This window comes from Gymnogyps californianus, chromosome 25, assembly GCF_018139145.2.
Source record: "Gymnogyps californianus isolate 813 chromosome 25, ASM1813914v2, whole genome shotgun sequence".
NCBI lineage: Eukaryota > Metazoa > Chordata > Aves > Accipitriformes > Cathartidae > Gymnogyps > Gymnogyps californianus.
Genome location: NC_059495.1, coordinates 211,727 through 239,260, shown reverse-complemented (window position 1 = coordinate 239,260; position 27,534 = coordinate 211,727). Strand labels below are relative to the sequence as shown.

General features: G+C 55.3%; 2 protein-coding genes across 3 annotated transcripts; both read left to right on the top strand.

The window, feature by feature from the left end:
* Positions 1-3,133: 3,133 nt before the first annotated feature.
* On the top strand, positions 3,134-18,726 carry HYOU1 (hypoxia up-regulated 1). Its single transcript, XM_050911004.1, has 24 exons — positions 3,134-3,197; positions 3,497-3,590; positions 4,857-4,935; positions 5,227-5,381; positions 5,487-5,563; positions 6,546-6,727; positions 7,325-7,440; positions 8,198-8,381; positions 8,821-8,955; positions 9,856-9,938; positions 10,038-10,170; positions 10,505-10,692; positions 10,970-11,108; positions 11,221-11,281; positions 12,055-12,137; positions 12,739-12,927; positions 13,111-13,310; positions 13,483-13,570; positions 14,201-14,323; positions 14,692-14,825; positions 15,321-15,405; positions 15,884-16,136; positions 17,002-17,085; positions 17,633-18,726. The coding sequence occupies exons 1-24, from the start codon at positions 3,134-3,136 to the stop codon at positions 17,692-17,694; spliced, it is 2,991 nt and encodes a 996-aa protein (XP_050766961.1). The 3' UTR covers positions 17,695-18,726.
* A 329-nt stretch (positions 18,727-19,055) lies between these two features.
* SLC37A4 (solute carrier family 37 member 4) lies at positions 19,056-26,621 on the top strand. 2 transcript variants are annotated; one of them, XM_050910932.1, is made up of 9 exons: positions 19,056-19,203; positions 19,317-19,549; positions 20,894-21,137; positions 22,445-22,603; positions 23,000-23,085; positions 24,059-24,172; positions 24,472-24,537; positions 25,603-25,741; positions 26,030-26,621. In XM_050910932.1, exons 1-9 carry the CDS (start codon positions 19,056-19,058, stop codon positions 26,194-26,196), a joined length of 1,356 nt encoding a protein of 451 aa, XP_050766889.1. In that variant the 3' UTR covers positions 26,197-26,621. The 2 variants fall into 2 exon arrangements, with proteins under 2 accessions (XP_050766889.1, XP_050766890.1); XM_050910933.1 differs by lacking the exon at positions 24,472-24,537.
* The last annotated feature ends 913 nt before the right edge of the window (positions 26,622-27,534 follow it).

Below are 27,534 nucleotides of genomic sequence, written 5' to 3'. Positions count from 1 at the left end.
CCCGAGGAAGGGGCGGGGTGGGATTTGGGGCAGAGGCGGGGCCCGAGGAAGGGGCGGGGTGGAGCCGGGGCAGAGGCGGGGCCCGGGGAAGGGGTGGGGTGGAGTCCGGGGCAGAGGCGGGGCTCGGGAAAGGGGCGGGGTGGAGTCCGGGGCAGAGGCGGTGCCCGGGAAAGGGGCGGGGTGGAGTTCGGGGCAGAGGCGGGGCCCGGGAAAGGGGCGGGGTGGAGTCCGGGGCAGAGGCGGGGCCCGGGGAAGGGGCGGGGTGGAGTCCGGGGCAGAGGCGGGGCCCGGGAAAGGGGCGGGGTGGAGTCCTGGGCAGAGGCGGGGCCCGAGTAAGGGTGGGGTGGAGCCAGGGGCAGAGGCGGGGCCCGAGGAAGGGGCGGGGTGGGTTCTGGGGCAGAGGCGGGGCCCGAGGAAGGGGCGTGGTAGGACCCGGGGCAGAGGCGGGGCCCGGGGAAGGGGCGGGGTGGAGTCCGGGGCAGAGGCGGGGCCCGGGGAAGGGGCGGGGTGGAGTCCGGGGCAGAGGCGGGGCCCGGGAAAGGGGCGGGGTGGAGTCCTGGGCAGAGGCGGGGCCCGAGTAAGGGTGGGGTGGAGCCAGGGGCAGAGGCGGGGCCCGAGGAAGGGGCGGGGTGGGTTCTGGGGCAGAGGCGGGGCCCGAGGAAGGGCGGGGTGGGTTCTGGGAGAGGCGGGGCCCGAGGAAGGGGCGGGGTGGGATTTGGGGCAGAGGCGGGGCCCGGGAAAGGGGCGGGGTGGAGTCGGGGCAGAGGCGGGGCCGGGGAACGGGCGGGGTGGAGTCCAGGGCAGAGGCGGTGCCCGAGGAAGGGGCGGGGTGGGACCCGGGGCAGAGGCGGGGCCCGGGAAAGGGGCGGGGTGGAGTCCGGGGCAGAGGCGGGCTCGAGGAAGGGGCGTGGTGGAGTCCGGGGCAGAGGCGGGGCCCGGGGCAGAGGCAGGGTGGAGTCCGGGGCAGAGGCGGGGCCCGAGGAAGGGGCGGGGTGGAGTCGGGGCAGAGGCGGGGCCCGAGGAAGGGGCGGGGTGGAGTCGGGGCAGAGGCGGGGCCCGGGGAAGGGGCGGGGTGGAGTCGGGGCAGAGGCGGGGCCCGGGGAAGGGGCGGGGTGGAGTCGGGGCAGAGGCGGGGCCCAGGGAAGGGGCAGGGGCGGAGTCGGGGCCCGGGGCAGAGGCCGGGCCCGGTGGCGGCGTTGCAGAGCCCGGGGGGAAGGGGCGGGGTGGGGCCTGGGGCAGAGTCGGGGCCCGAGGAAGGGGCGTGGTAGGACCCGGGGCAGAGGCGGGGCCCGGGGAAGGGGCGGGGTGGAGTCCGGGGCAGAGGCGGGGCCCGGGGAAGGGGCGGGGTGGAGTCCGGGGCAGAGGCGGGGCCCGGGGAAGGGGCGGGGTGGAGTCCGGGGCAGAGGCGGTGCCCGGGGAAGGGGCGGGGTGGAGTCGGGGCAGAGGCGGGGCCCAGGGAAGGGGCGGGGTGGGTTCTGGGGCAGAGGCGGGGCCCGAGGAAGGGGCGGGGTGGGATTTGGGGCAGAGGCGGGGCCCGGTGGCGGCGCGGCAGAGCCCGGGGAAGGGGCGGGGTGGGGCCCAGCACATAGACGGGGCCCAGGGAAGGGGCAGGATGGGCCTGGGGCAGAGTCGGGGCCCGGGGCAGAGGCCGGGCCCGGTGGCGGCGCGGCAGAGCCCGGGGAAGGGGCGGGGTAGGACCCGGGGCAGAGGCGGGGCCCAGGGAAGGGGAGGGGTGGAGCCAGGGGCAGAGGCGGGGCCCGGGGAAGGGGAGGGGTGGAGTCCGGGGCAGAGGCGGGGCCCGGGGAAGGGGCAGGGTGGAGTCCGGGGCAGAGGCGGGGCCCGGGGAAGGGGCGGGGTGGAGTCCGGGGCAGAGGCGGGGCCCGAGGAAGGGGCAGGGTGGAGCCAGGGGCAGAGGCGGGGCCCGAGGAAGGGGCGGGGTGGGGCCTGGGGCAGAGGCGGGGCCCGAGGAAGGGGCGGGGTGGGATTTGGGGCAGAGGCGGGGCCCGAGGAAGGGGCGGGGTGGAGTCCGGGGCAGAGGCGGGGCCCGGGAAAGGGTGGGGTGGAGCCTGGGGCAGAGGCGGGGCCCGAGGAAGGGGCGGGGTGGGGCCCGGGGCAGAGGCGGGGCCCGGGGAAGGGGCGGGGTGGAGTCCAGGGCAGAGGCGGGGCTCGAGGAAGGGGCGTGGTGGAGTCCGGGGCAGAGGCGGGGCCCGGGGCAGAGGCAGGGTGGAGTCCGGGGCAGAGGCGGGGCCCGAGGAAGGGGCGGGGTGGAGTCGGGGCAGAGGCGGGGCCCAGGGAAGGGACGGGGTGGAGTCCGGGGCAGAGGCGGGGCCCAGGGAAGGGGCGGGGTGGGCTCCAGGGCAGAGGCGGGGCCAGGGAAGGGGCGGGGTGGGACCCGGGGCAGAGGCGGGGCCCGAGGAAGGGGCGGGTGGGACCCGGGCAGAGGCAGGGCCCGGGGATGGGGCAGAGCCCGTGGAAGGGGTGGGGAGGTGCCCGGAGCAGATACAGGGCATAGGAAAGGGGCGGGGTGGGATGGGGGCCAGGGGCAGAGGCGGGGCCCAAGGTAGAGGAGGGGCCCGCTGGTGGTGAGGCGGGGCCCGGGTAATGGCTGGGGAGGGGCCCCGGGTAGAGGCGCGGCCCAGGGAAGGGGCAGGGCGGAGCCCGGGGCAGAGGCGGGGCTCAGGGAAGGCGTGGGGAGGTGCCAGGGCAGAGGCGGGGCACGGGGGCGGGGCGGGGCCTGGTGGCGGCGAGGCGCCTCTCAGCCACCAGGCGGCGCGCGCGCGAAACAGGCGGGCCGCACGTGGCTCTGTTGCCGTGCGGGTGCGCGCGCCCGCGTGCGCATGACGCCACCACGCCCGCGCGCGTATGACGCCAGCACGCCCGCCCCTCAGCCTTTCTATCCCTTGCCCCGCCCCGTCTCCTCTGGCCAATGGGACCGAAGCTCCCGTCGTGCCCGCTTCCGGCTTCCCCCGACGTGGCCCAATGGGGACGCGCGGGCCGCCGGGATTGGCGGGCGGCGTCCCGGCGCTGGCGGCCGCGCCAATGAGCTCGCGCCGCGTCCGGGCCGGGGGGTTGCGCGAGGCGCCGGGGCCGCCGCCGCCGCAGCACCTGCCGGCGGGCCGGGACGGCGGCGAGGATGGCGCGGGTGCCTTGCTGGGCGCTGGCCTGCCTGCTCCTCTCCTGCCGCCTGCCCGGCGCAGGTACGTGCGGCGCCGGGCCTGCCGGCGGCTCGGGGCGGCGGGGCTGCCGGGCCCTCTCCCGCCTGGGCCGCCGTGCGGTCGGGGAAGGCGTGAGCGGCCGGCGCTGCCCTCTGCTCCCGGAGCTGCCGGCTAGGTGCTAGGGCACCGTCCCGCCGCCGTTCCCTCCGGACGGCCCGTCCGGTGTCATTCCCCGTCCCAGGCCGCTCGGTACCGGGAAGGAGTTTGGCCTCCTGCCGTGCGCGTTCGTAACCGAAAGGGTTTTGTTTTGCTTTGCTTTTTTATTTCCGCGCGTGCTGCAGAGCCTGTGGCGGTGATGTCGGTGGACGTGGGCAGCGAGTCGATGAAGATCGCCATCGTGAAGCCCGGGGTGCCGATGGAGATCGTCTTAAACAAGTAAGCAGCTCTTCCCCGAGCCTGTCCTAACGCTGAGGGGGAAGAGGTGACGCGGGGGGCTTCCGTCTGTTTCACGGGGGCTTGAAACCTCGCTGCAAGGGCCGTAAGGAGGCAACGATTTAGGGTGACGAGGGCCCAGTTAATGCCGTTCCTCTGTCGGGAGGGGAACGCGCCCGTTCTCCGGTTCAGGATTTTCCGACTCGCTTCGTGCCGCAGGTGAGCAGCTATTGAGTATCGAGCAGGGCAGCGGTTCAGTCTTTAACCTTACCCTGGGGGTGCCTGGTCGCGCCTTGGGGGCCTTTTAAGCAAGCGACCGAAAGATCAAGGATAAGTTGCGGTTCAGACACGAAAGGCCGTAGTATCGTGTTCTTGCCCCGCCAGTGAAGAAGCCTGATTCTCAGTTCTCCATAAGGGAGCCCGGAGGCGGGTTTGTTTTGCTGCAGCTGTTCGGAACCCGCACTCGTCTGCGAAGCAGATAAAGGTCTCCTTTCACTCGGCTGCTGTGGCTGCAGCCCGTCCCCGAGACACTGAATGAAGAACCTGCGGCTGGGAGAGGGCGTACAGTCAGGAACATCCTCGTTTTCTGGGAGTCTAGACTGCGAGATAACAAATGGATTTTTCACGCGGCTCCCTGAAACTTGGCAGTCGTCGACAGAATGAGGGAACTGTCTCGCCTTGCTCGCTGGTGGAGGAGAGCAAAAATAAAGCGAGCTTTGTCTAAGTACGAAGCGGCACGTTCCAGGCAGCTGCTTGTGAGCCTTTCTCCTTCGTGGCAGTTCGTTTTGTGTTGTAGCCTTACGTTAGAGAACTGATAACGTGCTACGAGGCGTTTGGAAGTGGGTAGCGTGCACTGAGCTTAGCGGATAACTTTAAGCCGTTTCGTGGTTATCGTAGCGAAATACTTACCTTGGTGCGCTAACACGTGAATCGGAGGAGAAACGAGTCGCCTCTTGTTAAGTTCTCCTGCGTTACGGGGAAAATAACAATCTGCCCGCCACAGCTCCGGCTGTGAATTTGAAAGATGTCTGTCCGTGTTTCGGTAAAGCACGTTATTTGCCCGTGTCACGAGGAACGTATGAAAGCTCTGAAGGGAGGTGCTGCTATTGCAGCTCTTCGGATGAACGGAGGCTGGCCTTCCTCTCCGTGGGTGGTATCCGAGCACCTACCCTTAGTCTTTCTGAAACGGAAACGACGCCCTTCCTCACCGGCGACTCTGTGCTGAACGTTCACCTGTTTCGACTGGTTTATTCCCGTCTTTCCACACAGGGAGTCACGAAGGAAAACGCCCGTGGCTGTTTCTTTGAAGGAGAACGAGCGTCTCTTCGGCGATAGCGCGCTAGGAATGGTAAGAGTTCTCGTTGCTCGCCGCGCCAACGGCAGTTCCCGTGCGCAGAGTATATGTTCCCGCTTCTGGGTCCTTCGTGATAAAAGTCTGAGCTCGGAAGTTTTAATTCTCGTCCCGTACTTCTCATCTCCTTGGTGCGTTAACGGCTTTCCGTACTGGCTCTCTGTGTACCGGTCTTGGGCTCCAAACTCCCGTAACAAGAGCCGTTCGCCACGTAGCTTGAGAGAGGTTTGTCTGACGACAGCAGAGCCGAGGCGCTGCAGCTGGGTGATGTGCTTTTCCTTTCTGCAGGCCATAAGGACTCCCAAGGCGGCATTCAGATACTTTCAGGATCTGCTGGGTAAGCGTATCGATAACCCCCACGTGGCGCTGTACCAGTCCCGATTCCCAGAGCATGAACTGGTGAAGGATGAGAAAAGGCAGACCGTTATCTTCAAGCTGTCCCAGTAAGTGGCTGCTGCTGGGTTCCTTCTGGGTGGGACTGGGGCTACCAGGCTTCTACAGCCGACTCTGTTGTTGCTGTAATTATTTTTCCTGTCTGTTTCTTGTAGAACGACACAGTACTCTCCAGAGGAGATGCTGGGGATGGTCCTGAACTATTCACGTGGTCTGGCTGAGGAATTTGCAGGTTGGAAGGATTTAGCTGTTTCTTACAGTATCTGTGTGCGTCCGTTTGTACGTTATAGCAGTTGAGTAGAGACCGAAGGTGGCTGAGAACCCACGGGTTTTTAGAAACAGGATGTTGGGTCTCTTCAGCTGTAGGCTGTAAGCGAGGCTTAGCAGCTATCGAGTCATTTGTTTCTAATAGGATGCGAGTTTGGGGTCTTAATCCTATTCTTGGGGGCAGGCACCCCAGATCCCACTCAACCTTGCAGCGAAGAAGCCTTACTGGTAATCTCTGGAGAAAGAGTAAAGTGTTTTCTCACTCACGTGCGTGACTAGAGCGGAGGCACGTTGGTAGGTAACCGCAGGGGAAGATGGAGGTGGCTCTGTTGAAGCCGGCGTTGTAACCGGTCCGGATGGAGACTTGCTGCTGGAGCAAAGCAATTAACTACAATGAACCTTAACTACAATTAAAGAGCAAAAACCGCCCTCTGTTGCAAAACTTGCTGATAGAGGAGAGACTGTCATGCATTTTGCATGCTGTGTTGCTAGTGAAATGCCACAGTAATGAGAACTGGGTGAATTTTGTTGATGTGTTTGACTGGCATCGTTACCAGGAGGCTCTGTGGTGTTTGGTTAGTAATACTAAAGCCAGTCCGAAAGCTTTTTACTCTGGAGAGCGAACATAATCCAGTGATAAAGTAAGGCTCCGCAAAGATAGCGTTTGTTGAAATCTATGGCATCCCAGAGCATTTGAGGGTATCCTGACATGTGAAAGAGAGGTCAGTAGACACGTGGCTTTGCGAGAACCTGCGAAGGCTGCTTGGTTTCAACAGGACGCAGAGAGATTCATCCCTAACGATCCTGGCTGCTGATGCCGCTTCAGGATTGCATTCTGTACGAGTCTTTGCCTTGGGCTCTCTGGCTTTGCTACGGTCGCCCCGTTACAACGAGTCTTTGCGCGTGGCTGCGCTGATGGAAAAACGTGTTCCCTGCGATTCTTTCAGAGCAGCCCATCAAGGACGCGGTGATCACTGTTCCTGCCTACTTCAACCAGGCGGAGAGGAGAGCAGTTCTGCAGGCCGCTCGCATGGCCGACTTGAAGGTGCTGCAGCTGATCAACGACAACACGGCTGTAGCGTTGAACTACGGAGTTTTTAGGAGGAAAGACATCAATGCCACCGCACAGGTAGGCGCGGCTGGGAGATGGGGAGAGTCCCGTGCAAGGGCCTGCGTGTCGGGGAGAAAGCGCTGCAGGTAAAATCAAGAGGACTTCGCTGTGAGGAAGCGGACTCTGCTAGCCAACCGCTCTCCTCTCTTTTCACGTGCTCGTCAACAAGAGGAAGAGGGGAATGCCCTGCGTGAATATGTGGGGAAGCCTGGAAGCTTCTGGAGGGAGGGCAGGTGGCTGGGAGTTCCCATTTTGTAAACCTGCGTGTGTTCCTTGCCCGTCAACCTGGGGGGGGAAATAAGATTAGCGTTTTTTCTAAGGTGTTGGAAGACAGACTCTGAAATACTTGATTTTCCTGAGGTTGAAGAAAGTTTTAGAGAGGAAAGCTTTGTTTTCTGATCTGTGAAATGGATGAAAAAAAGCTTTCTCGTCCGCTTGTGTCAGGCGTGACCCTGAACCTCTCCTCTGTTTGACCGAAGTACGAGTCCTGTCATTGCGGTATAAAGGGAGCGGGTAGTCTTGGCCTGTATCGAGCCCGGACAGCAGTGGGTTCTTTCCTTGTTCGCGGGGGAGGTCCAGGTGTTTCTGCTTCACCGTCCCAGCTTCTCTTTTCAGAATATCATGTTTTACGACATGGGAGCAGGAAGCACCGTCTGTACTATTGTTACGTATCAGACAGTGAAAACTAAGGACTCAGGAACCCAACCTCAATTGCAGATCCAGGGCATTGGGTAAGAATTCAGCGTGAGTTGCACAAACCCCACAGGTCTCAGGAAAGAAACCATTTGTTTCGCAGTCTCTTCTAAATGTGGAATTTTGCGGTGAGGCTTCAGCACAGTAATTTGGATGGCCACTTCTCGCAGTTTGGAGCGAGAAGGCTCCAGTTCGTAATAACTCGGGTGTCGCTATCTCGTGCAGAAGGTAACTGAGAACTTCCAGGAGCCCAGGAGGCAACCAGTATACTTAATTTGCTTCAGGCTTGCTTTTTTTCATAGCCTTAAGCCATTTTAGCGTAATTCCATTTCCCATAATCTGACAGAAGTAGAGCGTGTCACTTTGAAAAAGCAGAATATCCTTCTAGAGAGGAATGAAAGCACAGTGCGTTTGCCAAATAAGGAGCAGGGTGCTGTGGATCGCCAGCCCAGCAATTTAAACTCCAAAACATACATACTGCTCTTTCCAAGAAAATACCTGGGACCTGAGGCAGTCATCCTTTGGCTTCTCAGCTGTTTCACATGCTCGGCAGTAAGGCCTTTACCATAAAGATAATGAAGCCTCCTGCTCAAAGGCGATTGCGGTGCTGAATCTTTCTTTTCTTTGTTTCATTATGATGTGTTATTTTTGGAACAACCGTTGCTCTTTGGCAGTGAATCACAGCTGATAGCACTGCAGCTACTTTTGACCACTTGCTGCTCTGCGTATTTGCGAAGCTTGTTGGTATTTCACCTCGGTTTAAGTTGTTACATCTCCATTCGTCCTTTTGCTCAGGTTTGACCGTACTCTTGGAGGTTTAGAGATGGAGCTTCGTCTCCGGGACTATTTGGCGAAACTCTTTAACGACCGGCACCCTTCAAAAGACGTCCGAAAGAATCCCCGGGCCATGGCCAAACTACTGAAGGAGGCCAACCGCCTGAAAACCGTCCTGAGCGCGAATGCCGACCACATGGCGCAGGTCTGACCTTCTGCCGCAGGGTTTCCAGCTTTTTTTAGGACGGAGGGTGGGGGTGGGTTAAGGGCAGGCGTGTAGGAACGCTGTCGCTCCTGGTGTTCCAGGGGCGGTGGCGGCACCGGTGGTTCCTCTCGACTTGTGCCCGCTTAGCACCCCCGGTGATTAAATGAGCGGATGGGATGAGAGTTAGTCGCGTGAGGTTTGGTAAATAAACTTTGACTGAGAGAAGCTGTCTATTTATATCCACATCCCATCCTCTCGTCACCTTAGCGATGGCGGGGTTCGGATGAGCGCGGTCAGGTCGTAGGTGCGTTAAGGAAGCTGGAACTTTTTGCACACTGGGCAAGTCAGGCAGAGACTTTGCTTGGAGAATGCTCCACAAACAATTTCATTCTGGCTGTTTTTTTGGTTGGTTTTTTTTTTTTTTTTTTTTTCTGGACAGATTGAGGGGCTACTAGATGACATCGACTTCAAGGCCAAGGTGTCAAGGCAAGAATTTGAGGATTTGTGCTCTGACTTGTTCCAGCGAGTCCCAGGACCTGTGCAGCAGGCTCTGAGCAGCGCAGAGATGAACCTGGTAGGTTTAGGAACGCGTGAACAAGCCTGAAGTTTCTATGTACGGAGCTGCTGTCGTGTCACGATCAAAGCAGCGGCGATTGTGTTATCGGCACTGCTGGCAGGTACAGATGCCTGCTATTGTAACAGAGTGGTGTTGCTGCTGCGGCGAGGTTACTTGCTGCGGTCTCACGCAGGAGTCTGTCCTGGCTCCCTGTGCTATCCACCAGAAACAAAGGACTTGGAGGAGGCGTTTCTTTCTGTTAAAAAAACTTTACTCTTGGGCTGGAGGTTTGAAACACTGATCTTTCCTTTTTTTTGTCTCGGATGCTGGTTCCGGTCTCTCTTCTGAGGTTTTTATCTCAGAGTGCCTGGAAACAGAATTGTTGCTGTTCAGGCTTCTCCTTTGAGCGCTCCCTTTAGAAGCCCTGTTGCAGACTGCAGTTGGACCAAACGCGATGCAGTCCTTTGGAGAGACTTGCTGCATCATTAAATGCTCGCTTTCCGGGGTGCCGGGACGCTCTTGAGCGTCTTTTGGCTCTGGTATTCAATGCAAGACACTGAGTCGCCTCTCAGAGTCCATGTTTCCATCTGTTCTGGTCCAGCTTGCGGGCCGAGCCGCTGGCTCCTCTGGCGTTAAACTGATTTTGAATCAAGTCCCGCGTTTCAGGTGACTTGAAGCAGCGGTCACGTTGCCCCTCTTTGACGGACCTGACCCCAGGTTCCTCGTGTTGGCACGGCTTGCGTCAGCCCGTCTGAGGTCTGTCGGGCACTGACCTGCGCCGGGACGGCAGGACGTAGCGTGGGTGTTCTCGGAGCACCCCATGAGTGCGTGGTGACCGGGGAAGGAGCGTAAGGAAGCCCTGAACTTAGCTTTCCAAAATTGCTTTCTCAAGACAAGGTGACTGTTTCCAATCCCTAGGATGGAATTGACCAGGTGATTCTAGTTGGCGGTGCCACACGGGTCCCCAAAGTGCAGGAGGTTTTGCTGAAAGCTGTGGGCAAGTGAGTATGTGAGGCCCCCTTCGAGTCTGTCTCCTATTGACAAGTCGCTGTTTACGGCAGCGGCTGCAAAGCTGACGTCTGTTGCTTTTCACTTCGTAGAGAAGAACTGGGCAAGAACATCAATGCCGACGAGGCTGCTGCTATGGGTGCGGTCTACCAGGCAGCTGCTCTGAGCAAAGCCTTTAAGGTGAAGCCTTTCGTCGTTCGGGATGCCGCTGTGTTTCCTATCCAGGTAACCCTTGGCTTTCTTTCTCTTGCGCAAGGTATGGGGTAAATGGGGCTGTGCTGGGAGAAACGTTCCGGGTGACCTGTCGGATTCCTTCGAGGAAGGAAGCTATGGCAATCTTTCTGCCAAGCCAATAAAGCAAGCAGAAGAAAATCTTCTGTATTGTAGAAGTGGTGTTATGTCTAAGAAGCCAGGCACGTAGAAACATCTGTTGAGAAAATACTTACCTGACCCCTGACTTTTGCACGAGGTAGAGCGGCCAAACGCTGCGGAAACCCGGCGTAAGATGCCGTAGAGGAAGTTTGCGGTTGCTGAGTCATATTTTCTGTTTGCGATGCAGGTGGAGTTTACTCGTGAAGTGGAGGAGGATGACAAATCCAAGAGTTTGAAGCATAACAAGAGGATTTTGTTCCAGCGCATGGCACCCTATCCACAGCGCAAAGTTATCACTTTCAACCGCTACACGGACGACTTCGAGTTCTACGTCAACTACGGAGATCTGTCTTTCCTGAACCAGGATGACATGCGGTGAGCCGAGCCCAGCATCCGAGCAGGCGGCTCCGTGGCAGTGCAGTATGCCTAGCTGGAAATTTTACTGTCAGACAGGCCTGTGTGTCTGACCGGGCACCAGGGCGTATTTGCCGATCTGTTCTCAGGGCTGTACGCGCTCGAGCAAACTGAACCGTGCCAGTTCCTTGCTTTGTGCAGTTGTCCATCGCTGCAAACGTGACCGCGAGAAGCGGTTAGCTGTTCCGCAGCGTTGTTATCCTAAGTTTTCTCTCTGCTTTTGTCTCTGTGTCGTCAGGATTTTTGGTTCTCTCAATCTCACTACCGTGAGGCTAAAGGGAGTTGGGGAGAGTTTCAAGAAGCACTCGGATTATGAATCCAAAGGCATCAAAGCTCACTTCAACATGGATGAGAGCGGAGTACTAACTCTTGACCGGGTAAGCGCCACCCTGTTGCGATGTTTGTCAGGCTATGCATTTTCCAGTTCTGTCCCCCTCTCCGGTATTGATGGTCCCTGCTTAAAACTAACTCTGTGCTCCCCTCTCCAAGGTGGAATCTGTGTTTGAGACCTTGGTGGAAGACAAGCTGGAGGAGGAGTCGACGCTGACAAGTAAATGCTGAACTTGGATATCCGTACCGACTGTTGTGTTTTACCTGCGGCAGCTGGGATAACTACAGCATATCATTGTTTTGAGCAGAGCAAGCACCGTGGGTTTGGGATGTGGAAATTAAACAGTTAGCCATAGCCTCTGATTGCGTACACGGCTCTAAAATACCTAAAAGCCCTTTGCGAGGGGCTTCTGGGTGCTGCCCGGAGCTCTGAAATGCCATACGCTCCTAAGGTGACTATGGCATGCGTGGCAACTTGAAAAGCCGGAGTTGCTTCCTCTTTGTTCAGCCGCAGCTGCTAATTTGAGGAGGTCTGTCCTGAAGGGAAGTCCCGCATCCGCAGCCCCGCAGCATCCTCCTGTCTGGTTTTCTGGGTCGTGGTGCCCTGATCTGTGCTTTGCATTGCTCAGCTTTTAGAGCACAGACTTCCCTACAGAGAGGAGCTGGAAATCTGTGTGTTTGGAGGTGAAGGGGAGATGCAGGGACGGCTAATGCAGCCACAGGTTGAAGCTTTTTAGTCAAAGTTACAAATTTCAGGTCATATTGCAGTAGAGGTAGAGGCCCCGTTTGTCTGTGCCTGCAAGAATACAAAGTGAGGTCAGGGAAGGAGGAGTTTTTCTGCAGTGTATGTAGCTAACCTACGCCGCCAAGGGACCTCCGTGGTGATCATTATGGTTGTGAGGGGAAGAACTGAGAGCTGAGGGTGACTTTCTTCCTCCTTTGGACACACAATATTCTGGATTTTTTTTTTTTTTTTTTGTCTCCCATCAACAGAACTTGGAAATACCATCTCAAGCCTGTTTGGGGGCGGTGGCCCTACGCCAGAGACTGCAGAGAACCTGACAGACTCGGTTCAGGTGAGCCCCAGGGTGATTGCTGGCGGGAGGGAGGGAGGCCGTGGGTCTTGCTATGGCCGCTAAAGAGGCAGCGATTCGCGTGAGCGGAATTAAAGGTGTCAGGATTTTAAATATTTTCGGGAAGTGCTTTATTCCTCTGTGGCGCGTGTTCCAAGAAACTTGTGGTCTTTTGCTGGCAAGTCCAGCAGCGGTGGACTAACGTTACAGGACTTGTTTCTGGGCAAGTCTCTTGTTTCTAAATTGTCCTGGTGCTCTGTGGATAGGCTTCTGCCCCTGTGTTGTCTGTGCAGGTGTCCAGCAGGCTCCTTGCTTCCTCCCGGGCCGTATAGGCACAGCTCCCGTTACGCCGGCAGTAGTGATTAGGTTTCCTTCTAGCGAGATGACAGCTCCTTGTCACGGAGTCACGTCCCGCACTGAAGTAGCTCTTAATTCATATTCTAGCTCAGCGCAGCCCCTCACTAATGGCTGCAGTCACTGTGCGTGCGGTTTTTCACACGCGCGTTTTTTTGCAGAGAATTATCTGTTCTGTAAAACATTTGCACGGAATTCCTATGTGAAAAACACTGTTTGGGTTTCCCCTTTACTTGCCTGTGGTGACCAGGAAGAAGAAGAGACCCCAGCAGAAACAGGTAAAGAAGAGCAGGGGGAGAAACAAGATGAGAAAAGCAGTGCAGAAGATGCCGGCGAAGAGCAGGGAGAAGAGAAACAGCCGTCTCCAGGTCAGGCAGAAACTGCCCCTCCGAAAGCAGAGTCACAGAAGAAGGAAGAAGGCGAGAAATTAGAGTCTCAGGTGAGCATCAGACTGAAGGAACGGGACTGTGATTTTGGTGTCCGAGGGGCATGTTTGAAACTAATAAAATTCCTACAGCGCTCAGTGGAATTCTTCTTTCCCTGTTAGTGCCCTGCCTTGGAAAAAAGTTGCAAAATCTGCAAATATGTTCCCTTGCCTGAGAATAAACTTTGTCCGTTACAGGATCCCAAAGGAAACAGAGAAACTGCGAAAGAGGAAGAACCGTCCAAAAGTTCTGGTGACAGCACAGTTACCAAAACGGAGGAAGAGAAGAAGAGCAAAGCACCCAAGAAGCAGAAGCTTGTCCATGAGATCACCATGGAACTGGATGTAAACGATGTGCCTGACCTGCTGGAGGATGAGCTGAAGAGCTCAATGAAAAAGTACGTTTGAAATGGCTCTGCTAGGTTAAAGCTCTAGATAAAGGAAGCGAATTGCTTTGGCATGGTGATAGCTCACGTAGCGCTGCTGTGCTCAGAAGCGGAAGTATATGATGACGTGGTGCTCGTCTAAAGGCACTTGCTACCTTTGATTTCTGTTCTCTTCGCATGTTAGACTCCAAGACTTGACGGTCAGGGACCTAGAGAAACAGGAAAGAGAAAAATCTGCCAACAGCTTGGAGTCATTCATCTTTGAGACCCAGGTAAGAGAGGGATGTAAAGAAATGAGAATTCCTGGAAAGCCGGTAGAAGTGTCTCATGCAGCTTGGCTGATCCTGAACGCAGGGCAGTTGTCTGAGCTGGGGGAAGCTGACTTGAAGAGCCCAGCTCTCGTCTTTCAGTCACTTTTTCTGCTACCATTAGGCCTCCCAAGCCCGCTGGACTTGGGAGGCTTTCTCGACGCAGAATGAACGCTTTCCTTCGGCGTGTCTAACACAGTCAACTTTGGGTTTCCAGTATCCCTTATATGTGCACTTACCTGTGTGTTTTGGAACAACTGCAGTCAGGCTGGAAAGAAGCTACAGCTTCTCAAGAGCTGTTGTACCGAAGAGGCAATTAATGTTAAGCACGTGTGAAATCATGGTTGTTGCAGCTGTACCGTCGTGTAGCTGGTGCGCACGTGTGTCTGTACACCTGGTGCGTTACCGTCACGCTCCCGGTAATGCTAGGAGCAGGAGCTCAGATTTGGGAGGGTCGAATGAGAATCTCCTGGCCAGTGCAGGCAGCACGCCGGGAGTTGGCAGTCCAGCCCAGCTGCAAGTGGGTGACCTGGTGGTTTTATGCTTTCCACGCTCAGTGGTATTTGACGGGAGTGCTTGCTCTGTTCTTTTCAGGACAAGCTTTACCAAGAGGAGTATCAGTTTGTCTCGACAGAGGAGCAGAGAGAAGAAATTTCCAGAAAGCTTAGCGAGGCTTCCAGTTGGATGGAGGAGGAGGGCTATGCAGCCGCAACTAAGGTATTGCTGCACGTAGTCAGGATGCCAGTCTGCTCTAACTGACGTAGAAGTCGCCACACAGGCTGACAGAGTATTGATCCGCCTTGATCCTTTATAACCTGGTTCTTGAAAGTTTCTTGCTTCCTCGGAGCGTTATGCACAGAACATAATACGAAGTTGTTCTTCCAGCCATGGGTGCGGCTTCAACAACAGCTTCAGCAGTAACCTGTTGATTCCACATCAAGTTTAGTCATGTGGCTCTTTTTACTGTACCGAAATAGTGTATTTGATAGAGAAAACGACAAAAACTGCAGTTTTAACTTCTGAGGTTTACAGTGTTAGACAGTGGGCAAACTAATTGTCTCCTTTCCCCTCTTCCCCACTCGCAGGAGCTGAAAGACAAGCTTTCAGAGCTGAAAAAGCTTTGTAGGAACCTCTTCTTCCGCGTTGAGGAGAGGAGAAAGTGGCCGGAACGCCTGGCTGCCCTGGAGAGTCTGCTCAACCACTCGACCATCTTTCTCAAGTAAGAGCGAGCTGTTAGGAAGGAGAGTTGTGCAGCCGGTAGTGTAAGAGATGCCAACAGAACTTGACCAAACTGCGGGGGGGTCTGAAAGTCACTAGCGCTGCTTGAGGGAAGACGACCAAAACCCTGCTTCCTAGTGCTCGGTTCCGCAGAACACGTTAACAGAAGCGTGCAAGCTCTGTTTAAACCGGGGGGGCAGGAGGTGTCCAACGCTGCACGTACTATTTGCAAGCAGATTTTTCCCTCTTGGTCCTATGGCCTCAGCTCTTTGTATCTTCCCTGGCGATAGCTGCCTTTGCTGGCTCGGTATTCCATTCTGAGCATCCGGAGGTGAGGACTCTGTTTCCTGCAGATGCAAGAGACACAGGTCCAAAATGCACTGATTGGTCGCTATGTGCAGCGACTGTTTGTTATGGCGATTGCTGGAGTTGTAGACGCCGAGTTGCCGATGTATAGGTTTAAGGAAAATAAACCCAACTTCTTCTTACCTTTAAGGGGAGCCCGAATGATTCCAGAGTCTGACCAGATATTCACAGAAGTGGAACTGAGTACGCTGGAAAAAGCCATCAATGAAACAACGGTAATAAAGGGGATGGAATGATTCTGGGGGAGGGTGGGGGTGGCAGTTTGGGTTGTTTCTCCTCTCGTGTACTTTCACGCGAGGTGACGGAACAGAGCGTGCACGTTTTGTTTCCGTGCCACCAGCAAACCTTTTGTGTGTTGCCGTGTTTTCTAATGCCCAGCTTGACCCAGACTGCTCGGGGGGGGGATAATGGTTCTTGTGCTGCATGCGGAGAGTTGTCTCCAGGAGCGGGGGTGTAGCCCAGTAATCCGGCTGCATGCAGTTTTTAAAAGCAGCCGCTGGGTTTTGAGGGTTTTGTGTCTTTGTTTCGTCCGATGTCTGGGTAACTCAGAAGCTGGTGGAAATGTAGCAGGGAGCAGCGTTATCCTGAGTAAGTCAGAAGGCCCGGGAGCAGTGACTCTGAGATACTGTGATATACAGTGGTTCCTGGAACCCCGGAGCATTCAGAAAACACCTCTTCCCTCCCATCCCACAGATCTGGAAAAACGAGACTCTGGCTGAACAGAACAAGCTCTCTCCTACTGAGAAACCCGTCCTGCTGTCCAAAGATGTAGAGCTCAAGATAGCAGCCCTGGACAGGGAAGTGCAGTATCTTCTGAATAAGGCCAAGTTTGCAAAACCCAAACCCAAAAAGGAGAACACCACCACAAAAACCGATTCAGGCAAGAATGCTACAGCAACCTCTGAGACCGAGAACACTATCCCTCCCACGGAGGGGAAACAAGAAGGTAAGGAGCGGGTGGGCAGCGTGTGTGTAGCTCCTAGTATATAATTACCACGTGTAACACGCTCATATCTCTCTGCCTTGAGTGAAAGAGAGCTAAATAAGTGAAGACAATGGTTAACTGTAGGATTAAATGATCCTCCTCTTAATTTTCAAAGACAGCTGGGAAGAATCTAGGTATGGCAGTGTCCTTTTCCCCCCACCATTTGTTTGGTTTTTTTTCTGTGAAGGAACAGGAAGTATTTATAAACTTCCTAGGATGGTTAGTCAGTATCTGTCTCTCTGGCTGTCTGCCTTATGAGAAAGATAAGCCATCAGTTGCGTTCTGCGTGTCCAGAGCCAAGTATTCAAGGTCGTGTCCTATAGCAAGCAATAGAATGAGCTGTTGATGAGTAAGGTTTGTGGCTTAGATGGACCCCAGGGGAGAAAAAAAAAAATAAAAATCTCTTGGGACACTAAGACTTGCTGTTTTCTGAACTTTTTAAGATCCTCAGGTTCTGAGTGCCCCGGTCCTTTTAAATCTAGACTGCTGTTTGTCAGCAGAGTTCCCTGCCGGTTCCTCTGGCCTGAGTAAGAGATCCTGCTTATAGTCACAGCTCCAAAGGTGACTTGCCTGTGCAACCGGCGAATCGCCAGGGCTTCTAGGGACGTAAAGCCTGGCAGACAGAGGCAGTGAGAAATAAGGAGCGGTTCTGTGATGCTTCTCTGAGTGTTGTAGAGAGATCCACTGTGAGAGTGAATTATTACAGTCCCGCTGAGGCACCGCAGCTGGCTTGTTTGTAAACCTCGCTGCTAGTCACCTAATCTCCCTGCACTTGGTCTCCTGTGTATTCTCCCTTAACTTGGGTTTCTTTCTGCTTTAAACATAGGCAAACCTGAGGATATTGGTCCAGCCAAGGAACCTCCGACAGCTGAGGAAGTAGCAATAGACGACGTGCCTGGATCAGACTCGGGTGGGTAAACGTTTGACTAACGGTCTGGAGCTCGGTAGCTACAAGTGCGAGCTGTCTGTGTGCTTCTTTCCATCTTTGTAGCTGTAGGAGGTAGTAAAACGGTAGAACCCCCGGCTGCGGACCAGTTGTTAGCTCTGCGAAGAGGAAGACAAAAATTTTGGTTCCTCGCTGTTCCTACGTTTTCATTGTTCAGTGCGAAGCTCTAATGTACCGCTGCCTCCTGCCTCGGCAGCTGCTTTTATGCCTCTCTCACTGCAGTTTATAGCCAGTCCTGTAGCTGTAAGCCTGCCTCTGTTAAAGAGCGGATGTGCAGGCGCGTGTTTATTCTGCCGCTCCGATTGTGAGGACAGCGGTGTTCAGCAGGCGGAGGGCAGTAATGTCTTCAGCTCTTTGGAGCCGAGTAGCGGTCCCCAAAGCATTCCCCCGACGTCTGTACCACAGGCTGAGAGCTTGGTGGAATACTTAATGAATGTCAGGGACTTTCAGCGCTGCTTTGTACGCTGTGAAACCTGTTACAGCATGTGACTGAGTTCACTTCATTCCACAGGGTCCAAAAAAGAGAAGAAGACAGAAGCTGGAGGAGAAAGCAGGAAAAACGATGAGTTATAACACCCCTGGAATCCCACTAGTGTCAACATCTATTTATTTCATGGTTACTTTCTTGTTTTTATAATGGACCTGGTTAGTCATGATGTAAATGGAACACAACAAACAGTCTGACAACAAAATGGGATAGAGATGTACATTTTTTTTTTTTTTTTTCCTTCCTGGGGATTTTGCCGCTACTAACTTAGTGAATTGGGTTTTGTTTTTCTTTTCTTACGTGTTTAAAGGTGGCAGCGTGCCCACCGAGACTTGTCTCTGTTTCAGTACAGAAGTCACCAAAGTGACTTTTCTGTGGAGAGAAAGCAGTAAAGAAACATCTTAAGCTTTAGGAAGTAATTTGGAACATGAACTCTCTGCCCCACCTCCTCTGGTGAAGATAAATGGGATTAATGCGGAAGCGTACGTAGCTGAGATGGTGTTGTCGTTGCATATGAGGCCCTAGCTTAAAGAAATGGTGTGATTTCAGCTGACGGGAGCTCTCGTTTGGATTCATGGGAAGGTGGCACAGAGCTGGGGAGGCGGACGCGCCCCGTGCTTCGAGATACGAATGTGTCTGTTTTCCATAGACTGCTGTTAAAAACCGTCTCTATCCGTGCTCTGTAGCAGAGTCTGAAAACGGTGAAGTGAGACTTGACGAAAAGATTATTCTGTTTATAGTTTACCACACAATAAAAAGTTCGGGAACGGCAACGCTGAAGGCGAAGGAGACGGAAAGAAGAAAGGTGTTGGCGCACCTTAGTAGTCAGAGCGACAACCGGTAACGGCTGGCAAGAGGCGGCGCGGGGTTAGGCAGAACCAAAACTGGCAGATATAACCGTTAACTGTCCTCCTTGCTCGGTATGTCGTGTACGCGGCCGGCCTTCATCGTGAACCTCCATCTCCTCGGCTGTGGCCTCCCAGCGCCTCGGGAACGTTCATGCCGTTCGTGTCCGACTCACGCGGACACCTGTGAATGCGCATCTGATGTTGTTCTCCATTTTGGCCTCTTCAACCCCACCAAAAAAAAAAAAATATAAATAAAAAATTACACTTCCTGACGGCCTCTTAGGAACGGTTTCGTTTTTGAAGCCGGGGGTAGGTGCTCGCCCGGCGGCGGAACGGGGCGGCGGGGGAGCGGCGGCGGGGGGGGGGCCGCGGGGCGGGCGGACCGGGGCGGGGCTCGGCGGGGCCCGGCGGCCAATGGGAGCGGCGGGGCGGGGAGGGCCGGGGCTGCGGCAGGAGCCGGTGGCGGTGGCCGGTCCGTCCGCCCGTGCCGTCCGCCGGTGTCGCCGTCCGCCGGGCTCGCCGGGCCCGGCCCTCGGCCGCCTCGCCTGTCCCGTCCCGTCCCGTCCCGTCCCCGCCTAGCCCCGGAGGAGCGCGGCGGGATGGCGGCCGGCGGGTACGGGCGGTACCGGGCCGTGATCTTCGCGGCCATGTTCGTCGGGTACACGCTGTACTACTTCAACCGCAAAACCTTCTCGTTCGTCATGCCCGCCGTCATGGCCGAGGTGCCGCTGGGGAAGGACGAGCTGGGTGAGTGCCGGTCCCCCGGGGGTCCCTCGCCCGCTCGGTGCTGGCGTTAACGGGTGGGCAGGTCGCCGTGCCGCCTGGCTGAGGCGCGTCTCCCGGCCCCTGCCCCGCCGCAGGTCTCATCACCAGCAGCCAGTCCGCCGCCTACGCCATCAGCAAGTTCGTCAGCGGCGTCCTCTCCGACCAAATGAGCGCCCGCTGGCTCTTCTCCTCCGGCCTCCTGATGGTGGGCTTGGTCAACGTGGTCTTCTCCTGGAGCTCCACCGTCACGGCCTTTGCTGGGCTCTGGTTCCTCAACGGCTTGGCCCAGGGCCTGGGCTGGCCGCCCTGCGGGAAGATACTGCGGAAGGTAAGCGTTCGCTGGGAAAGGCGAGGGGGAAACTTCTCGCGGCTCTTCTTCCAAGCTGTCCCGGCAGCGGGTCTGTGCGGGCCACGTTGCCGGAACGCTTGCTCCGAATCCAGAGGAGCTCGCACCTATTCCTGCCTCCTTCGAGCCAAGGAAGTCGAAAACGCTAGCTGTGCTTTCTTCTGCCTGCGGAGCAAGTTTCCGTGCACGAGGTTCTGCTTGTTCTAGCAAAGATTCAAACAGTTTGTTAGCCCTTGCGTTTATCTGCCTCGACTCTAGCTCAGTTTGATAAGCAACATCTCCTGGTAGCAGACCTTCTCCGCTGTGAGAGATGTAATTTGTTGGAATCCGGTATTTTAAGCGTGAAGACAGAGGTCTGCTTGTCTCTTGGCTGTCGCGGCGGTTTGCTGCTGGGCGAGGGGCGACGAGCAGAATTCCATCTGCACGCTCGGGGAGCTCGGGAATTGCAAATTGCAGGCTGTTCAGGTAGAAAACCAGGTAACATATGGAGGGGCAGCGTGAGTCAAGCCTCCGAGCCGCATGTATTTGGGTTTTGTGACAATCTAAATGGAACAGATTGATTCCTGCCTTAGGACAGAAGGAAAGGAGGTCGGCTGCCCGCTAACCTCTCTCGAAAGACGTAAAATCCGGGACGCATGTACTTGGCGGGACGGGGTGGGGAAGATGAACAACTGCGTTGCCCTTCTGTGAGGCACCTTGTAGCTAGCCTCATCTAGCTGGCGATAAAAGGGCCGCCCAGGATGGCTGCGTACACAGAAAGGAAGGGCCCGAATAACAGAAGCAACAGACATAGTGTTTTCTGAAAACGTTCGTGAACGTAGCTCTCGGACGCTTTCCTGCCGACAACAACCACCCAAGCGGTTCTGGCTCCGAGCGCACGTTGCAATGCAGAGCCGGTCGTGCCTGATACTTAATGCAACAGCGAGTCCTAAAGTTACCCTGTGACTCTCTGCGTATCTGTTCACGGTCCTGTGCCAGCAGACCTCTCCAGGAGGACGCTGTTCCTCGCAAGTGAGGACGCAGAACCGTGTGCTCTTAAATTTGCCTCTCCCAGCCCGCGTCTCAGTTTCATGGTCTGTAAATGGAAATAACTCCGAGCTGGCTCGCGGTGCGAGCACCTGTCAGGCTCCGATGGCTGACGCTCGCGTAACGTTTGGAGTTCCCTGCGTGACTAAGGTGGCGAAGAGCGGGCGCTCCCTTTACCTGCTTTTGTAGATCTGCGTCTGAATTGCCCCAAACCCGCGGCGTGGGCCTGGATTGAGGGTTTTCAGGTGCAGCGTCACTCCCTTTCTCAGATCTCACGCCGTTTTTCTTGTTGTTGCACAGTGGTTTGAGCCTTCCCAGTTTGGGACTTGGTGGGCAGTCCTGTCTACAAGCATGAACTTGGCTGGAGGCTTAGGCCCCATTGTCGCCGCTCTCGTGTCTCTGAACTACGACTGGCGCATGACTTTGTCCTTCTCTGGCTTCATCTGCATGGTTGTCTCTTTTGTTTGCCTTGTCCTGATTAAAAACGAGCCGTCGGATGTTGGGCTACCCAACATTGAACAAGGAGCCAAGAAAGGGAAGAAAGGTGAGCATGAGACTTCGCTGTAAGCGGGCAGCCGCAGGAGAAGGCGCGGTGCCTTCTGTATTCTGGCACAGATGCGTCGCTCTCGGTGTACTGAGGCCCCCATCCTTCCCGCTTCCCAAAATCGGTGCTTGGCAGGCACCTGGAAGGGGTTGTTTTCAGCAGCTTTATTCTGGTAACCGTCGAGCTGCTGCGTTGAAGTTGCAAATCGCGTAAACCAAGCCCCAGCGTAATCTTGCGGGAAGGGGCCGGTGTACGGGCTTCTGAGACCGTCGCAGCGGAGCCGAGGAAGAGCCTGACGGCCAGTTAGTCCTGCTCCTTGGCCTGCCAGCGGCCGCCTGCGTGTCGCTGAGACACTCGTGGCTGGCTGTTTCGTCTCCCCGTCGGTGTAATGTCTTCCTACGAACAGTGCCCTGGTTTTCTTGGGGCTTCGTTTGCTCAGATTGTGAGCCGAGTCTTGGGCTGGGGCGGGGTGGGGCGGTACTGGAGAGAGAAAAAACGCAACAGCAGGGAATGCTTTCTTAAGCCTGACCTTCCTCTCCTCCGTGTTGGCAGAGGACAGGCAGTTCTCCCCTCACCCCGCCTTGGGTTCTCTTGACTCCTGGCTCGCGGTGGACTCTGCTCAGTGTTTTCTGTCCCAACCTACGACATGCAGTTAGTAAATGTTTGTCCAGACCACTGAGTACGGTGCTTCTCTGAAAGCAGAACAGGTAGAGGGGAATTGCAACACAGGTTTGAGGTAGGATTTTAAAAGCCAGTGGAAACTCAGCCTATCTTCCACACTGTCCTGCAATGCCTGTGCTGCTCGACTTGACCTCCTTGTGTAAGAAAACAATATTGCTTCCCCAGAGCGTTCTCCGGGGAGGGTAGGTTTGTAGGCGTTCCTGGAAGACTGATGCAAAAAATCAAGGTAGCACCTGAAAGTCAGCATCTTTGCTTGGGTCTATGTAGCGGCTTTCACAGGCACAGCTTAAAAACGTTAGCACAAAATCTGGGGAAGCAGATCACTTTTCTAACAACCTTTGTCGGCAACCGCAACACAGAAAATTCCTGGGAGTAGCGTTTTGATTATTCTTTTGAAATCTTTAATGAATGTGGAATAAATTGACAGAAAAGATTCTGAAATCGCAGCAAACCCAGAACAAGGGGGACGTAAGGCCATTCGCTACCAGTAGCTATGAGTATCTCCCTCTGTAAGGATGTCCTTGTGCATGAATCCTGCTTGCAGATCTGTCTGCAGTGCCGCCGAGTCGGTGGGCTCGGTAGCTGTGCTCAAGCAGTAGTAACGCTCCTCCCGATCTTCCTCACAGGTTCCTCCAGCGACAACAGCACTTTGACAGAGCTGCTGCTCTCGCCGTACCTCTGGGTGCTCTCAACAGGCTACCTGGTCGTTTTTGGAGTGAAAACGTGCTGTACCGACTGGGGACAGCTCTTCCTGATCCAGGAGAGGGGACAGTCCATGCTTGTGGGTAAGATGCAAAGCTGCATTTTTAAGCTGTGTGGCTGCAGTTTGGGAGACGTGGCAGAGAGCTCGACTGGGAACGGCAAAAGGACACAGGCACCTCCATCTGAGGGACTTGTTTGCTTCCCTCCTGCCTGTCCGTTTAGATACGCGTAGTTATTGAAGTAACTCGCTGATGAAGTTACTGCGTGCGCCGAGTGCCCCAGCGCTGTCTTGTGCCGGGGCCCTCCTGGGACTGGCAGACGGGCATTCCTCTACAAGGATGAGCTGGAGGGTCTTGCCCAGCAGAGCTGCTCTGAGCTCACTGTGAGCTGACAGCAGCTGAGCTTGGTCGAAAGCACGCAGCAGCTTTGCTGTTGCGAGCGAACCTGATGGCCTGTTCTTTGCTTCCCCCATGTTCTAGGTAGCTCCTACATGAGTGCCTTGGAGATTGGGGGTCTGGTGGGAAGCATTGCTGCTGGATACCTTTCTGACAGAGCGGTAGCAAGAGTAAGTAATCTGTACCCTCAGATGTGCTGGGCAGCTAACGCAGCCTCAACGTGAGCTGCTTCAGAATTTTTACAGTTTGTTTTGGCTTCCTTTGTGAGTGCTTAAAGATGATTTCCACTCCCCACCCCGCCCTCTAATACCCGCACCAGTAGCGGAGCAGAAGGCTCCCCTTGTTCGTGTTGCTCTGGAGAGTCAGGATACCCCGAAGGCAGAGGTAGGGAGCTGGTGCCTCACGCTAGAAAACGGCCATTCTCAGTACCATGTTTCTTCCTTCTGTCTTCCCAAGCTCTTCTTTTGGATGCAGTTCTGTGTCTAAACTACCCTGCTTTGAAATGGGACTTGTGAAAAATCAGGCCGTTCTTGATTAACCCATCCCTTTCCCTTCTCGTGGAGGGGAGGTTGGGAGGGAACGTGAGCCATCTCAACAGCTGAACGAAGGTGCTCAGTCAGGTGGCGTTGCCACTGCCTGCTACGACTGGGAAACAGGCCCGTACCCAGTTCCGCTGTGTGCACGAGAACAACCGCTGAACACCCTAGAAGGTTTTGGGAAACACGCGTGCCGACGTTAGGGATTGCGATACGCCTGTCAGGTTTAAGATGTTTGATCTGTTTAATTTGCTGGCTTTACTGCGCTCTCCAGATTGCCGTGGTGAAAGAGATCTGGTTGTTGACAGTTGTCCTCTGGCTGAAAAAAACCCACGTTAAAATCCAGTGGTGGGATCTGAAGCCAAATTCCGGGTGGAAATAGGGCGCAGTTGGTAACAGAGAAGTATCGTTCATCACTGAGAGCTGCTTGTTTAGCACAGCTTGACTGCGGGCAGTCCTTAAACCAAGAAGTCTTGCTAAAAGGTGTGCTTTTGATGCGCCATCCGCGTTTCTGACTGGGCTGCGTGGACAGCGTTAGTTACAGCGAGCGTAAAACGGAAGGAGTCCCTCCGGTTTCTGACCCTCAGCTTCCCTTCCTGTGCTACAGGTGGGTCTGTCGAGCTACGGGAATCCTCGGCACGCGCTGCTGCTTTCCATGATGGCCGGGATGTGCGTGTCCATGTTTCTCTTCCGGGTCACGGTCACAGGCGATTCTCCCAAGGTAATCCACGCGCGAGCAGCTGGCTGTAGGTCGTAGGGATAGCCCTTTAACGGTGAGGAGTTTGGTGATGGGGAGCGTGACTGCTTTCTTCACCCTTCCCAAGAACTGCAAGTTCGCATTTTCTTGGTTTGCGCTGCAGAGAAGCAGGCTGACTTAGTCTGGTTTGGACTGCTTCTGCTGCCTAAGCTGGCTTGGGTAGCCTGCGTTACCGGCTATAGTGTAGGCGTGACTTGCATCTGCCCTCACGATTGCCAAATGAATGAAACCTCTTTTCTCCTTTCCTTTTTTTTCTTCTTCAGGAAAATCACTTCTGGACTGTAGCCTTGCAACCTCTAGCTGATCTTACAGGCCTAAAAGAACACGAGGTTTCTGCCTTGCATTTTTTCTCCCTCTGCCTGTTTCTGCTTTCGCTGATCTGCCTTTTTCCTATCCTGGGAGGTTGGTTAGCACTCCAGAACTTAGAACCAGGGCATTGAGAAGATTACTGTAAGTTTTGTAAAAGAAACCTTTTCTTATAATGATTTGATTACGCTAACTGACTTTACAAGTCCGAACATAAAATTTTTAAGTTCTTATATAGAAGGTTCTGAGGACGTTTGTTCATCAGGTAAAACGTAGCCAGTTAAGGGGTCTTGTGAGCGAGGTCAGGAGGAACGATTCTGTTCCTGCAGATGCCTTCCGCTTAACTTTGGCAAGTGTTTTCCTAACTCTTTGTTTCTGTTTCCCATCTGGAAAATAAGACGGCACTTACTTCCTTCTGGGCACCTTGAAATGGTGTTGACGGTTCAAAAAGCACACCGTAATCTTGAGATGGTCCAGTTACTTACACTTTGTTGTCCTTTCACAAGTGACTGATAAATTCTGAGCCAGGTAGTTTTCTTAGAGCGTAAGCTAACACCGAAGTTCAGACCGTTGGGGTTTTTCGGTGTTGTCCCTGTGTTTGATTAGTAACGTAGAGGTTATCAGATAGCGGCTACTCGCAAATAAAGATGCTCTGCTCAGTCGCTTGCATCTCAAATGAGAAAAGCTTTTAGTTGGTGTCTCCAGGATCATTTTTAAAAGCGACTCGATTCACAGCTCTCTCCTGTGATTTCACGGGCGCGTCCCCCATCTCCCTTCGACGTTCTGGTTCTTTCTTGCGAAAGGGCGCATACCGTGCGTACACGGCGCAGGGGGCAGAACCGTGGGGGAGAGGAGAGCTCGCGCTGGCCAGCTGGACGGCGAGGTGGAGGTGCAGCTGGGCTGTGCGTACGTGGGGTCTGCCGCAGGCTTGAGCTCTTCTGTCTGCAGCCGGGGAGCTGGTGTCAGCCCGAAAATGTCAACCCCCCCCTCGTACCGTGCATAGGATCTGAGATTCGTCAGCAGCTGCTGATCGACAGCGGTAAGATGCGCAGATCCTGTTTCTGATCTTAACTTTCTGATCTTGACAGCTGTGGATCCTGACTCTGGGAGCTGTGTTTGGGTTCTCCTCGTACGGGCCGATCGCCCTGTTTGGGGTTATAGCCAACGAAAGTGCCCCCGCCAACCTGTGCGGCACCTCCCACGCCATAGTGGCCCTCATGGCCAACGGTGAGTAAGGCCCGTTTCCCCAAAAACAAACAAAACCCGTGCGTGTTCTCGACGGAGCGTGGTCTAGCCCCGGGGTGCCAAGTGACCGATCGTGGGAAGCCACCGAAGAAGCAGAGATAATGGAACTGGAAGCCTCAGGGATGCTTCCTGCTGCGCCCGACAGGTTTCTGCCTCGTGCTTTAAGTTCAAACCAGGCCTGAGGAATTTTTGTACGTGCAAAACCAAGTGTTGGCAGGTAAAATTGAGACGCACGAGCGTTGCTAGCTTTCTGTTTGTTTTTCCTTACAGTTGGGGGCTTTCTGGCTGGACTACCCTTCAGTACCATTGCCAAGCACTACAGCTGGGCCACAGCCTTCTGGGTAGCCGAAATCACCTGCACTGGTAGCACGGTGGCTTTCTTCTTACTGCGGAACATCCGCACCAAGATGGGCCGGATTCCCAGGAAGGCTGACTGAGGATAGGCTGGCTCGGTGAAAAGGATGCTCCCGCGCCGACGTGAATGATGCTCGTTTTTTGTTTAACTGACTGGCCTAGGAGTGAGTTTACCTCTTGCTGCAGCCTAGATAAAAATGTCTCAATTTCTCATCCACTGTCACGTGCCCGAGGGCACAAGGTTCCTGCTACTGATCACTTTTTCCCTCGAGATGTGATAATTCAGCTAGTTTACATTTGCAATGATTTTACCGTACCTCCTCCTCACAGCACTGTTGGTGAAGCAAGCAGGCGTCGCAGCCCGAGCTTCTCCACTAAAAATACTCTAAAATGGCTGGCTTCGGGTGCTGTCACATTCGGTTTTGTCCTTGCTGTTCGCCTCGGCCATTAACTGTCAATTCAGCCTCGTCGTTCAGGGGCGCTGAAGCGGGCCTTCGCGTTCGTTCATCCCGTCCAGCCGCCGTAAGCGCGGCTGTCTCCGGTTTACTTAGGCGCGAGCTCCCTGCGCACTCTCGGCCCTGGAACAGCGACCGAGCAGTGAGCGATGACGATTACGCTTCGGCCTCGCGGCCGATTTGAGAGCAGCGTGGCTTTAGCTTTAAGCCGGGATCAGCCGTTAGGAGCGAGGGCGGCGTTCTGCTCTGGACGAGCGGAACGCCGAAGCGGTGCTGTGGCAGGGCTCTCCGCCGCGGCACTCGGAAATAGGCACGTTTCCAAGAAATTCTTGGCACTTTCAGGGGAGAGCGTTCAGAGAAGCTCCTTCTGTTGAACTGATCCTGCCCGGTGCGATTTCTGTGTACCGTGTTAATGATTTGCAAGGGAGGCAGCTGCTGCCAAGGCAGCTTGTAGCGAGTGCTCTGCAAATCAGCCAGGAAAACTGACCCAGCGGCAGGTATTGCGACAGCAGCTACCGCCGGCCTGCAACTTCTGCAGCTGGGTTTCGTGAAAACCCGTATTTCTAGCATTGGCTTGTATTTTTTTTTCAGTACAGTCTAGGATGTTTTCGGTCAAGAGCTGCATCTCTCACGGCTGCGGGCAGGGGCTCGGGCTACCTCGGAGAGTCGGCCGTAGCAGAGCCACTGCTGACAGCCAGCAGCCTTGAGCAGTCAGGCCCGGCCCTCTTTGCAGTAAGTAGACTCAGGTTTTTAACCAGCATTTTGTTGCATATTCTTGTTTTTCCCCAAAAGGATTTACTGCTTTAGGGCCCTGGATTTACTGCTTTAGGGTCCTGGAAGAGGCAGGTTCAACTCGTGAAGAACCTGCACGCAGGTACTTTGCTGACAGCTTGGTTGCAAGAGTGGGTAGCCAGCCTTAATTAAAACAATGGAAGTGAATTACTTTTTGTACTTAATTGTCTGGTC